The sequence below is a fragment of the Xiphias gladius genome, chromosome 17 (assembly GCF_016859285.1).
Source record: "Xiphias gladius isolate SHS-SW01 ecotype Sanya breed wild chromosome 17, ASM1685928v1, whole genome shotgun sequence".
Classification (NCBI taxonomy): Eukaryota; Metazoa; Chordata; class Actinopteri; order Istiophoriformes; family Xiphiidae; genus Xiphias; species Xiphias gladius.
This window is the reverse complement of record NC_053416.1, coordinates 6701799-6712874: the sequence shown is the minus strand read 5'-3', so window position 1 is coordinate 6712874 and position 11076 is coordinate 6701799. Positions and strand designations below refer to the sequence as shown.

General features: G+C 40.3%; 1 protein-coding gene across 1 annotated transcript; it reads left to right on the top strand.

The window, feature by feature from the left end:
* Positions 1–705: 705 nt before the first annotated feature.
* htr3b (5-hydroxytryptamine (serotonin) receptor 3B) lies at positions 706–9655 on the top strand. The gene is made up of 9 exons (XM_040150931.1): positions 706–739; positions 1839–2002; positions 2460–2504; positions 2956–3065; positions 4167–4336; positions 4928–5085; positions 7266–7476; positions 8796–9005; positions 9390–9655. Exons 1-9 carry the CDS (start codon positions 706–708, stop codon positions 9653–9655), a joined length of 1368 nt encoding a protein of 455 aa, XP_040006865.1.
* Positions 9656–11076: the final 1421 nt, after the last annotated feature.

Below are 11076 nucleotides of genomic sequence, written 5' to 3'. Positions count from 1 at the left end.
TCAAACCCAAGACACAAGTTGTTTGCATATGGCCGCACCATTCCAACATCTTTTTTAAACACATTTCCCTAATTGTATGGAATATTTGGAAACTTTGAGGGCTTTGTCGTCATTTTAAATAAAGGTGCAGGAGGCGTCTGGGGTGAATCAAGAGGGGACTTTACGTGTCTTTTCAGCATCTTTTCAGGAACGTTTAAATGATGTTGTAAACTGGACATCGGATTTCTTTCATGTCAACATCACCATTAGTTCTTCATTAGGATTAGTGTCCTCTGTTGTACAGCTTGTAAAGCCCTCGGAGACAAATGTGTGACCTTAGGAGGTTCGAGAGCGAACAGCGAATTTTATTTACATGCTCTTTGGTGTTTTCAGCTGGGTTCAAAACACCTTTACAATAACAGACACCTGAATGTTTATGACCCCCTGTAATGAAGCAATAAACTGGCACTAAACAAAACCTTTAGGGAGTTTCCTCTCCATCGTGTTTGATTATTATATGTATCACATTACTCGGGCAGTGGAAAATCAATATCTGTGCAACCAAACTCTCTGTGCCACCCTGTTCATCGTTATTTCCCTACACTCAGCACTGCCCCTGTTGAAGCGACTTGATGAAACTGTGGATATTTTTGTGTAAACAGAGCAGACTTTTGGATGTGACACCTGGATAGCTCCTGTAATCGGGAAGGTTGATTTTTAAGCTTAATGTCTCTCATTTGGCTGATGCTCTTGCTCTCAGGTAAGGTGCTCTTTCTTGGCTCGAAGAAATGATCATACAATTGAATACGATCCTTTATAGCATAAAGTATTTATTTGTCAGTTTATCAATTTTTAATCAATTCCCTTCAGGGCTTTGTTTCAAAGATTTCTGCTTTGTGAAATTTTCCATCAGACGTCGTTATTGTGGAGCTTTCAGATATTTCAAACAACTGCGTTTGCTTGCCACAGTGTGACTCACTGCTTTCCTACTCATATTACTTACATTAGGTCAGCGAGCCAATTACAGATTCAGTATCAGCAGTTTGAGGGTCTATTTTCACTTCTATCAAATTTCACATGACCATTAAACATAATCAAACTCATGCACATGTGATGATAAAAAGTAAGAAAACAGTTATTTTGCCGTCGCTGTAAAGCAAATACATTCATATTATTGTATAAAAAGCTGTGGAATCATAAAGCTATAACAAGGGGAAATGTAATTTGTGTTGCCTCGCACAATCCTCACAATCTGATATTAAAATATAATTTTTCTTGAGATCTGGCATCAATTCATTTAGCATTTACTGTCATTATGGACTGTCCTGCATTGTATTTGGCAACTGGTATAGATTTCATACATCCTTCAAACTTTTAGCAGAGCTGGACTAACCAGGTAAGAGGCTACGGAGTAGAAATGAGCTGAGGGGGACCCCCTCTACCCCCGAGTGCCCCCCCCCTCATCTAATATTTCTCCGACTTTCTAAACACTATTTTTGAATTGTGATGCCTTTAAGTACCCAGTGGACATAGTGGACATGGCAACTTTATTATATTTTTCCTAGAGCTTCCTTTTCACTACTCCAATGCTGTAATACCACGAACCCCTGAATACCTGTGTGTCAATTCATTTGTGTTGATTAAAGGAATAAAATCTAACTAAATAACTTGCACCATGTTAGCGTAATATCAATTGAAACAATAAAGACATGTCCTCGACATATTTAGCCTCGACATTACGTAAAAATGTAGAAGCCTCCTTAAAGCCGTGATCAGTTCAGTTTTGTGCTTAAGTGGTACACCTGTGGCCACGTCAGTTCCTCACTTTGCCCCGTTGGTAATTTAGCTTTGCCTTTTAGCTCATTTGTCTGAATGTGTGCCAGAAAAGCCGAAGAGATCGGCTCTGAACCAGCTGACCAGGATCCTCCTGAGGAAGTACGACTGCGGAGTTCGGCCTGTGCACAACTGGACCAGTGCTACCACTGTCTCCATAGACCTCATACTGCAGTCCGTTCTCGATGTGGTACGTAAACTTTGAAGGATCTCTGCTATGTTCACACTGCTGCTAAAATTCAGTTTGTCTTTTCTTCCACAGGTTAGGAAGATCTGAAAACTTATAATTAATGTGTAGCGTAAAACCATTTTTTTTCAGTCTCATTGTAAGGTTCTTGGTCATCCAAGGCCAGACATATGAGACTTGTAATCGAAAAGTCCAAGACCCTGAGATTCCAGTGTTCGTTATGGTATTTTTTTTTCATTTTAATATCTTTCTTTAACTTACATAATGGTTTTGTTAGTGCTGTTTTGCTGTGCTGTGTTGTTGAAAGCTGTCCTGTCTTTCCTGTTGCACTATACAACTTTGACTGTAATGGGAATGAGGTTGACTCAATTCAACATAAACTGTTCCATTCAGCAGCCTTGATATACTATAAAAAATAGTGTTTTTAGAAAATATCATTAAGACATTCTCTTTTCCCCAGGATGGAAAGACACAGAGCATTACTATAAGTATTTGGCACAGACAGGTATGTGGCCTCTCATTTTCCTCAGTTTCCTTTTTTGTTTACAGCTGTGAATCTAAAGGAAAACAACCATTTGTCCCCTCTATAAAATCCATATTTTAATAATTAAAACAGCTCCAATTTATCTACCTCATCGGCATATGAGTTCTACTGTGTGGCTGCCTCATATAATTTACACCATCAGCTTTTAACAACTTAATTATAATATATATATATATATAGTGGGTATGAATTTAAAAGTTTCTTTACAATATGCAACAAGTCTTGTGAATATAACTCTCACTTCATTATGCAGTATTGACTGGAATACATTGCGTTATAAATAACACAGTTTAATCTTTTGTTTCAGTGTCTTATAATAAACAATTGCTTTTCCATTTAAATATATATATATATATATATATATATATATATATATTAATATTTTACTGCACAACTCATCTGCTGTTTTCAGATCTGGACTGATGACTTCCTGGTTTGGGACCCAGAGGAGTTTGATGGAATCAATGAGATCTCACTGTCATCTGATGCCATCTGGATACCTGATGTTATTGTTAGCGAATTGTACGAAATCACAGTGCCCAGTCTACAGTGTTTTTGAGTCTTCTGTGTTACCTAGGTCCAAGCAAGGGAGTCATTGACTTCCACTGATTTCAGCAAGCTATGAAAAACAACTTGCAGAGACCTTCGCCCAGGCCTAATGGACTCCATAAGCAGCAAACACTGAATCCTTACATTCAAGCTATAATTTAAAAATCTCTTACTCCCAGTGAGAGTATCAAAAAGACATCAGGCCTTCTTCAATACAGAGTACACTTAAGCTCAAAATTGTGTTCTTGGCAGTGCCAATTTGGCAGATTGAGTAGCAGGATGCAGTAAACTAAATTTGCAACAGTGACAACAGTGTTCTTGTTAACATCCCAGCTCGGAAAGGGTCAGATGATTACATAACTGTGCACCTGTTATCCTCACTGTAGTCTAACATCATGCACTTCACTGTCTGTGTTAGTTTTTAAATATATATATATCAGATATATAAAATCTATAAATAAAATTAACCAAAAATACACAAAGGCAGGACTGTTATACGTTACCTTCCCAGTTCAAAACACCAGTCTTAACTTTACGGTCAGTGACATATATTTGGTCAGCAATAAACATTGGATTTCGACTCTGAGACCAAAGTTTATCTTCCAAAATGAATTATAATATATGTGCAAACATAAACAAAAGGATCGTCAAGGATAGCAGGCTATCTTGCTTTGCTAGCAGGCTGTCACATATTTGAAAATGTCAGAGCAACTGAGTATTATTTTTCAGTGTTCACTGTGATTCAAGTCTATACAGGTTGATAAATAACCTATAATAAATGACTGGAAACCAAGGGCTGTCTAAAAAGTCGGAAAATTAAAAATACATACTTGCTGTTAGAACAGCATAACTCCCCCAAATTAAATCTTACTAGATATAATCAAAAATCAATCAAATTTGAACTGGACCGAAAACCACCCTTCATAAACACGTGAGCCGCCCTGCAGCACCGAACGGCCTCTACAGTTATGTAAGGAGGTCAACGTGACAAAAAGGTGAGCCTGACGGGTCTCATGTTCCGCCCTGTTTTCCATGTCTCACCTTACCTCCCCTCTCCTCCGTGTGTGTTCCCAGTGTGGATGGGGGGAAGTCCCTGCCAATCCACTATGTTTACGTCAACTCCTCCGGCTCAGTGAAGAACTACCGGCCCATGCAGGTGGTGCTGGCCTGCAGCCTGGAGATGTACGCCTTTCCATTTGACAAGCAGAACTGCAGCCTCACCTTCCGCAGCTGGCTTCACTCAGGTCTGTTTCCCGCCCGGGACGGGGTGGTGGAGAACGCACTAAATTCAGGTTACCCAGTTTGCAAAATACAGTTTTCGCACCTGCAGCGCTTATGCTGTAAACTCGGATCCCCTTTTCATTTAATTGCTGAGGTGTGTCATACAGCAATTTGGTTCAATTATTTCATTTGTTTGTATTTCTCATCTAACCTCCGATAAATGCAAGCTAATTGACAATATGAACTGGGTGTAATAACCTAATGTTCGAATCTCCCAAACCTCATGGGAGCCTTACAAAATGACTCAAGGTCAACTAGATTTTCTCTGTGCTTTCAATCGTTTTCATCATCCAAGGGAGTTTGGTCAGTTGTCATGAAGCTGGTTCAGGATTAAGATTTAAGACTAGAAGTGACACTGCTAAATTAACAGGGATCACCAGAAGCAAGAGCCAGGTAAGGGAGCCAGAGTCTTCAAGCCATAAGGAAAACTGACATATCTGGATGAAATGCAAACACACAGACTCTGAGTGTGAGGCAAAAGTGATGAGCATATTCCTTTATTGTTTTTATCACCTTCATTATCGTTTCATCCTTCCATATCTCTCCCTCTGCAGTGAAGGAAATAGACCTGGCTCTGTGGAGGAGCGCAGAGGCCATTGCTAATGATAAGAGGGAGTTCATGAACGACGGAGAATGGGAACTGCTGTCCATTCCCTCGCGCTACTGGCAAATCCACCAAGACAACACTGACTACGCACACATCCAGTTCAATGTACGTGACCTGTTTTGTCATTTATGTACATTTGTCACGTTTACCACAGAGGGAATGATGAAGAAAGTTAAAGAGGAAAAAGCTTCAATTACAAGTAATACTGCAGGTTATTTTAGTAAAATCCTAAACTTACTTTAATAGTCTAATCCTGTAATATTGTGGTGGCTCTTCAATAAATCATTCATAGTAAGCAATTAAGTGAACTGTGATGGGTGTGATTGGTCATCTGCGGTGAGCTTTAAACTGTAGCCCTCTGTGGGTTAGCCCCCCACTACCATGCTGTGTGGTGGAATTGTAAAGTATAAAGCAATTGCCCACGACCTTCATGGATCAGGCTTTTGAACTAATGCCAGATGATGAGGCCGAGGCTGTTTCTGGCAAGTAAAGAGACAGATAGAGAGAGAGGCTGATAGACAGGGGAGGGTGAGCAACCATAATGAGACTGTCTCAGTGGCTGCCTGATCAATGGACTTCTTGTTAGTGGTGAGGAAAATGGCCCCATAGCCCACTGCAGGTGGAGAGCAGGGAGGGTTGCTATTTATTCAGCTCGAAGAGCAAAGGCTTTTTGGTAATGGTGCATTTCACGGCTCACTAGGATATTGTTACTTGTTACACTGCCGTTTTGTTGCAGTGTAGGTTGTAACAGGGCATATATATGCATATATATATATATATATATATATATATTGTTCAGTTCACGTTCGGTTCTGAGAAAACACAAATGGTGCACTGCCCCTTGTCACTTATATAGCACTTTTCTAGTCTTATTGACCACTCAAAGTGCTTTACACTACATGCCACATTCACCCATTAACACACACATTAATACGGCGCTTTCTATACATACACACACACTCACACACCGATGATACATCGAGGGAAAATTTTAGGGTTCATTATCTTGCCCAAGGACACCTTGACATGGTGGACCGGAGGAGCTGGGGGTCAAACCACCGACCTTCCGGTTAGTAGACAAACCAAATGTCCCTCTCGAGCCAAAACCACACAGAAAGATCTGTATGAAGATCATCAAATGACATAGCTATATTATACAGCGGGAAGTGACAGTTTTATCGTTCAAACACGTATGACCACGCAAATGAACACATCCATCCGTATATATTATCTACAAAATGCAATAAATACCATGCAGCCTTCCTAGTGCAAATACTCTTCCAAATAGGTTTGCCCACATGGTTGACTCAGTAGACAAGTGAAGTGAAACCAGAACTTTGATTCTGCGCCATAAGCGAGAAAACCTCATTTAAAATTACATCGACGTTTGTAGTAACGCAAATTCAGGCCTGGGAACGTTTTACACATTAGTGTTTGAAAGAGAGACTTTCGATGGATATCACGGATAAGTGAGAATCTGTTGCCCGATGAGAGATGGCACTGCGTTACAGAGGCTAGTGGAACAGCGGCCAGCTAGAGGATTTACGCACTCTATAAGGAGATGAAATCTGTTAGCCTGAGGGGTGCCCCATATTGGTCAATCGAAAAACAGAAATGCTCATTGTTATTTGTTGAATAGGCACACAAAGTATAACACTGAACACACACAGTACTTGAATTGTGTTTGTCATAGACCAATGGCTCGGGTCCAGGGGTTGGGTCATACATGATAAAGCTAAGGGATCACTGTGAATTACTGGATAATTTTACCAATTTACCAAAAATATTCAAATAAAACAAGGGAAAAACTATTTTTGTCGTTAAATTTTGCTCTTACTTTGTTACATGTTTTTTTTTTTTTAATCTTTCAGTCTTGTGAGCACCATAAAAAATATTCCAGTGACCACTACAGGCCTTTTTAACAGCAGACATTTTGACTTGTCATAGTCGGAAAAACACAGAATAAAAAAGGCTCCATTCTAATCAAGTGAGACAGTAAGCCATGGCAATGTGACAGCGAACCAGCACGAACAATAACAGGACCTTGAAACTGAAGCAGCTGGGTGGAATTCAGCCCTCATAAATTCTATAATTTACACCTGCGCTTTTCCCACTGTGACATGATGTCAAAATGTTTTATTCTCAGAAAATCTCAGAGACAGTTTTGCCAAAAACTGAACGAATAAAAGCAAAACCATCAGCGTGGCTAGACACCACTCGAAATTTGTGTCTCTGATGATGTCCACCGGCGCTCAGCTCTCTTTCCTTATCCCTCCCCCGTTCAGGTGTTGATTCGCCGGCGCCCCCTGCTGTATGTGGTGGGTCTCCTCATCCCCAGTATCTTCCTCATGTTGGTGGACGTGATCAGCTTTTATCTGCCTCCGGACAGTGGTATACGCATCGCCTTCAAGATCAGCATACTGCTGGGCTACACTGTCTTCAGAGTCAACCTGACAGATGAACTGCCCGCTACTGCTGTCAGAACTCCTCTTATAGGTGGGAAATTTTATGATTTTTGTTCTTTAGATGTTTGTTGTTGTTACCATTCTGTCCTTTTTTTTTGCTTTATTTTAGACCTACTTTTGTTCTTCCTCAGTATTGTTGTCATTTAGTTTTTTCAGTTACCTTGATTTTGTCTGCTGGTGTGTATCCACAAAATTAAACTCCATGGAGAATCCATTTTATCCTGTCGTTGTTTACTCTGTTGTTATTGCAACCAGAAAGGGCATTGTTCTCACATAACACATTCCAAAATGCATTGTCAACTCAACTCCAATAATAATGTCAAACCTCAACTCAAATACCCAGAATTCATGTAGATGGACATCAGTAAACTTTTCAGAGCAGTCTTCGGTTTACCGGCCAGGTCTGGTCTGTCATGTCTGATAGTACTCAAAGGAGGAAAGAGGAAAAATAACTGGGGCCTGTTCCAAGAAACAGGTTCGCTGAGCTCTCCGAGTAGCTTTGCTGAGAAAAAATATGGATCTTCTTAAAGTTTGGAGCAAGGACTGATGTAAAAGGATCGAGAGAATATTTCCCAGAGTTGAAATAAGGATCTGTTGAGGGAAAACCAATAAATAAGGAAAAACCGTGGTTTCTAAATTGTGGGCGATTTAAGACTCCTCTTTGTGATTTGAGCTGATAATTGATTTTTACATAAAAACGTGGCCAAGCATAGACTCAAGTTTTTGTTTACTTTTTCACAATCAAGTAATATCCTAGTCAACTTAGAACGGCCAAATCGATGGTCTGGTTCATACTGACACCAATAATACAATCATAACACAGTTAGGGCAGTAATTCAACTGAGGTGTAACTATATAAACACCATACTCTGCACCATTTAGATGGATGCGAGTATTTTCATAGAATACTCAAATTTTTAAAACACGTATTTTTACCTGTAAACACCATCCTAACTAGGTTCCGAAGCTCTGAGTTTTCACCACACTGTATGTTACACAGAGGTCACTTGTTTGACAGCATGTGTCAAAGATGTTTTGCTAACGCCCTTGAGGCTACAACAAAAGACAGAAAAGAATTCAGTCTGGACCTCAACATATTCTCTTTCGAATGTAGACCGCCACCGCAAAGGTAATATTATGGTGAACCATGACAGAAAGAGCGGCTTAAATACTGTAGGTCTGTGACACAGTGTGACACAATGTGGCTGGAGCTTCAGGCACTGGTTGAATGGTCCTATGAACAAGCTATGTTATCAATAATGCCTTCCTCTGATTATTGGCCATAATTTAGCTATTGTGTAAATAGCCGGTGTTGTGGCTTTTTCTGTTTTGACTTCCATCTCCATTTAGGTGTGTTCTTTGCGGTGAGCATGGCCCTGCTGATGCTCAGCCTGATCAAATCTATTTTGGTGGTGAAGCTGCTCCACCACAGTGAAAAGGAGGTCAGGCAAATGTCAGTGTCTGCCTGCCTGCTGGACAAGTATGGCTCAGCTGGCCACAGCTTCAAGGAGAGTGCTTTAACCTCCGTCAAAACCCTCGACCACATCAACCCATCTGGAGGTAAACTATAACCTAAAGGCCTGAGATTTTCTAAATGTCCTGCTGACAGGGAGTGTCAGAGTACATTCTTACTTTTTGCTTCATTAAATCCAATGTGTTTTTGCAAAGGACCAGTGCTCAGTGGAGTCAAGGGTGAAAGACTGTTGGATAAAAGGAAGCCAAGGCACTTTTTATCTTTATGGGGAAGTTTACGCTCTAAAAAGAGAATGACACACACTCCACCAAAGTGTGTGGAAACTCAGCCTTTTTTGAAAGGTGTCAAGGACAGAGATTCATTTTCCCAACCCTACCAATGGGTTTCGATTGTTCACATTCATCCAGAGAACTGCATAAATCTATATTAATTGTTCACATTGTAAACCCAACTTGTTGATCTTCTCATAGATTGCGAGCTTGAGTCCTCACTGGAGGGGGATCTGCTGTCCCTGAATGAGATCCAAGATGCTCCCTCTGGGCTGGAGTGGCTCCTGCAGGAGCTGGTCTCCCTCCGCTTGGCTTTATCCCAGGAGGACAGTGAGTCTTCAGCTCAGGCCGATTGGCTGGCCCTCTGCTCTAAGCTCGACTGCTTCCTGTTCCGCCTCTACCTGGTGGTTCTTGCCTTGTATGCCAGTACTCTGCTCTTGCTCTGGGCCAGCTGGAGCTTTGCCTGACCACATGCACAGAGACTTATCGATTTTTGAATACTGCAACAGTACTTTTTGCGTCATGGTGTTTACCATATTTACAGTGCTTATAGTTGCAGAACTTTAAAAGCCTTAATCTACGAGACCTACGTGTATTTAAAATATACTTCAAAAAGTGGTCGTATTTAATTTCCCTTGCACAAAAGTTTGTAAGAAGTGAATATAATACACTGTATATTGCATATTGATGTTGTTCACCAAATGAATAACTCTGGTTTCTTGCTACTTGATTCTTATTTTCACAATTTTGGCCAATGTTGGAAAACTTTTTACTCATCAAAGTAATTGCCGGTATCTGGGAATAAGGTGACATCACTGCAACAGGTCCAACAGGGCAAGAGACGCGAGCAGTGAATCGATCGGACAGGTTGTAAAAAAAACCACAGTTCGTCCAGATTATATAAATCACTTCATTTGGAGGTAAAACTAAAGTAAGAGTACCTAAAATGTTGGTAATAATCGCTAATTGCATAAAAAACACTGTACACTTACAACTAAAGTCAAAGTCGAGGCATGAAGTTGATCTTTAAACCGTGATAAATGTTTACTGTGGACAGTTTGGGGGAAAATTTTACATTTCGACTTCGTTTTCTCTTTTCAAATACATCTGGCTAACCTGTTTGTCTGAACATTCCCGTTTCTTCTTTTTGGTTATGCCGTTGTGTTCCCAGATCACTGCTATTGAGCTGGTGCGTTCTCTGATACAGGTGATTGGCAAAACTCCACAAAAATGAATTTCCAGTTCTCTGAACCTACAAACTATCCCTAAATTATTCTGTTTGCATTTCCTCTCCAGATATTGCACTGCCACTGTATAGCGGCATCATCGTTTCGCAGAAACATAATTGTATTGGGTCTGTTATCATGTTTTCCTGACAGTGGAGATTTATTCAAAGATACTGTATAATAAAGCAGCTCTCTGGAGAAAATCCCCGGTGCCAGTGTGATGTTATAATATTGTATTCTTACTTTAATCTCCATCCCGCTGCCACAAAATAGATCAATACAGCCCATTCAGAACTCAGCTGCTGTGTTTCTATTCCCCATTGGTTTCCTAATAGTCGTGATAAGAATATCAAAAGCACATCATAGAAAACTTACCGGTGGAGAGATCCATATTAATGCAATTTTCACAGTATCTGCAAGCCTCTTCTTCCAGTGGATCCGGTTACATGATGTTATGCAACGGAGTTGTGAATAAATGTTTAGTCAGAGCCTTGTTACCGTCTCCATGAGGTAACCAGTGGTTGTAGGCTCAGTCAAAGCTCTGTGTTTTCACTTTGTTGTGAATATGAATGTCATCTCAAGATTATTGTAAATGTTCTTTTGCTTTAAGCTGCATAAGATTGTGTTGTGAAGATAATGAAGAAGTGAAAATAAAGGCCTCA

Excerpts from the sequence above, each read along its gene's own strand:
- htr3b (XM_040150931.1), top strand. The coding sequence starts at position 706 with ATGTCTCTCATTTGGCTGATGCTCTTGCTCTCAG. Across the intron at positions 2,505-2,955 it reads TAAGTATTTGGCACAGACAG|ATCTGGACTGATGACTTCCT; the intron begins GTATGTGGCCTC and ends TGCTGTTTTCAG. Across the intron at positions 9,006-9,389 it reads CCACATCAACCCATCTGGAG|ATTGCGAGCTTGAGTCCTCA; the intron begins GTAAACTATAAC and ends ATCTTCTCATAG.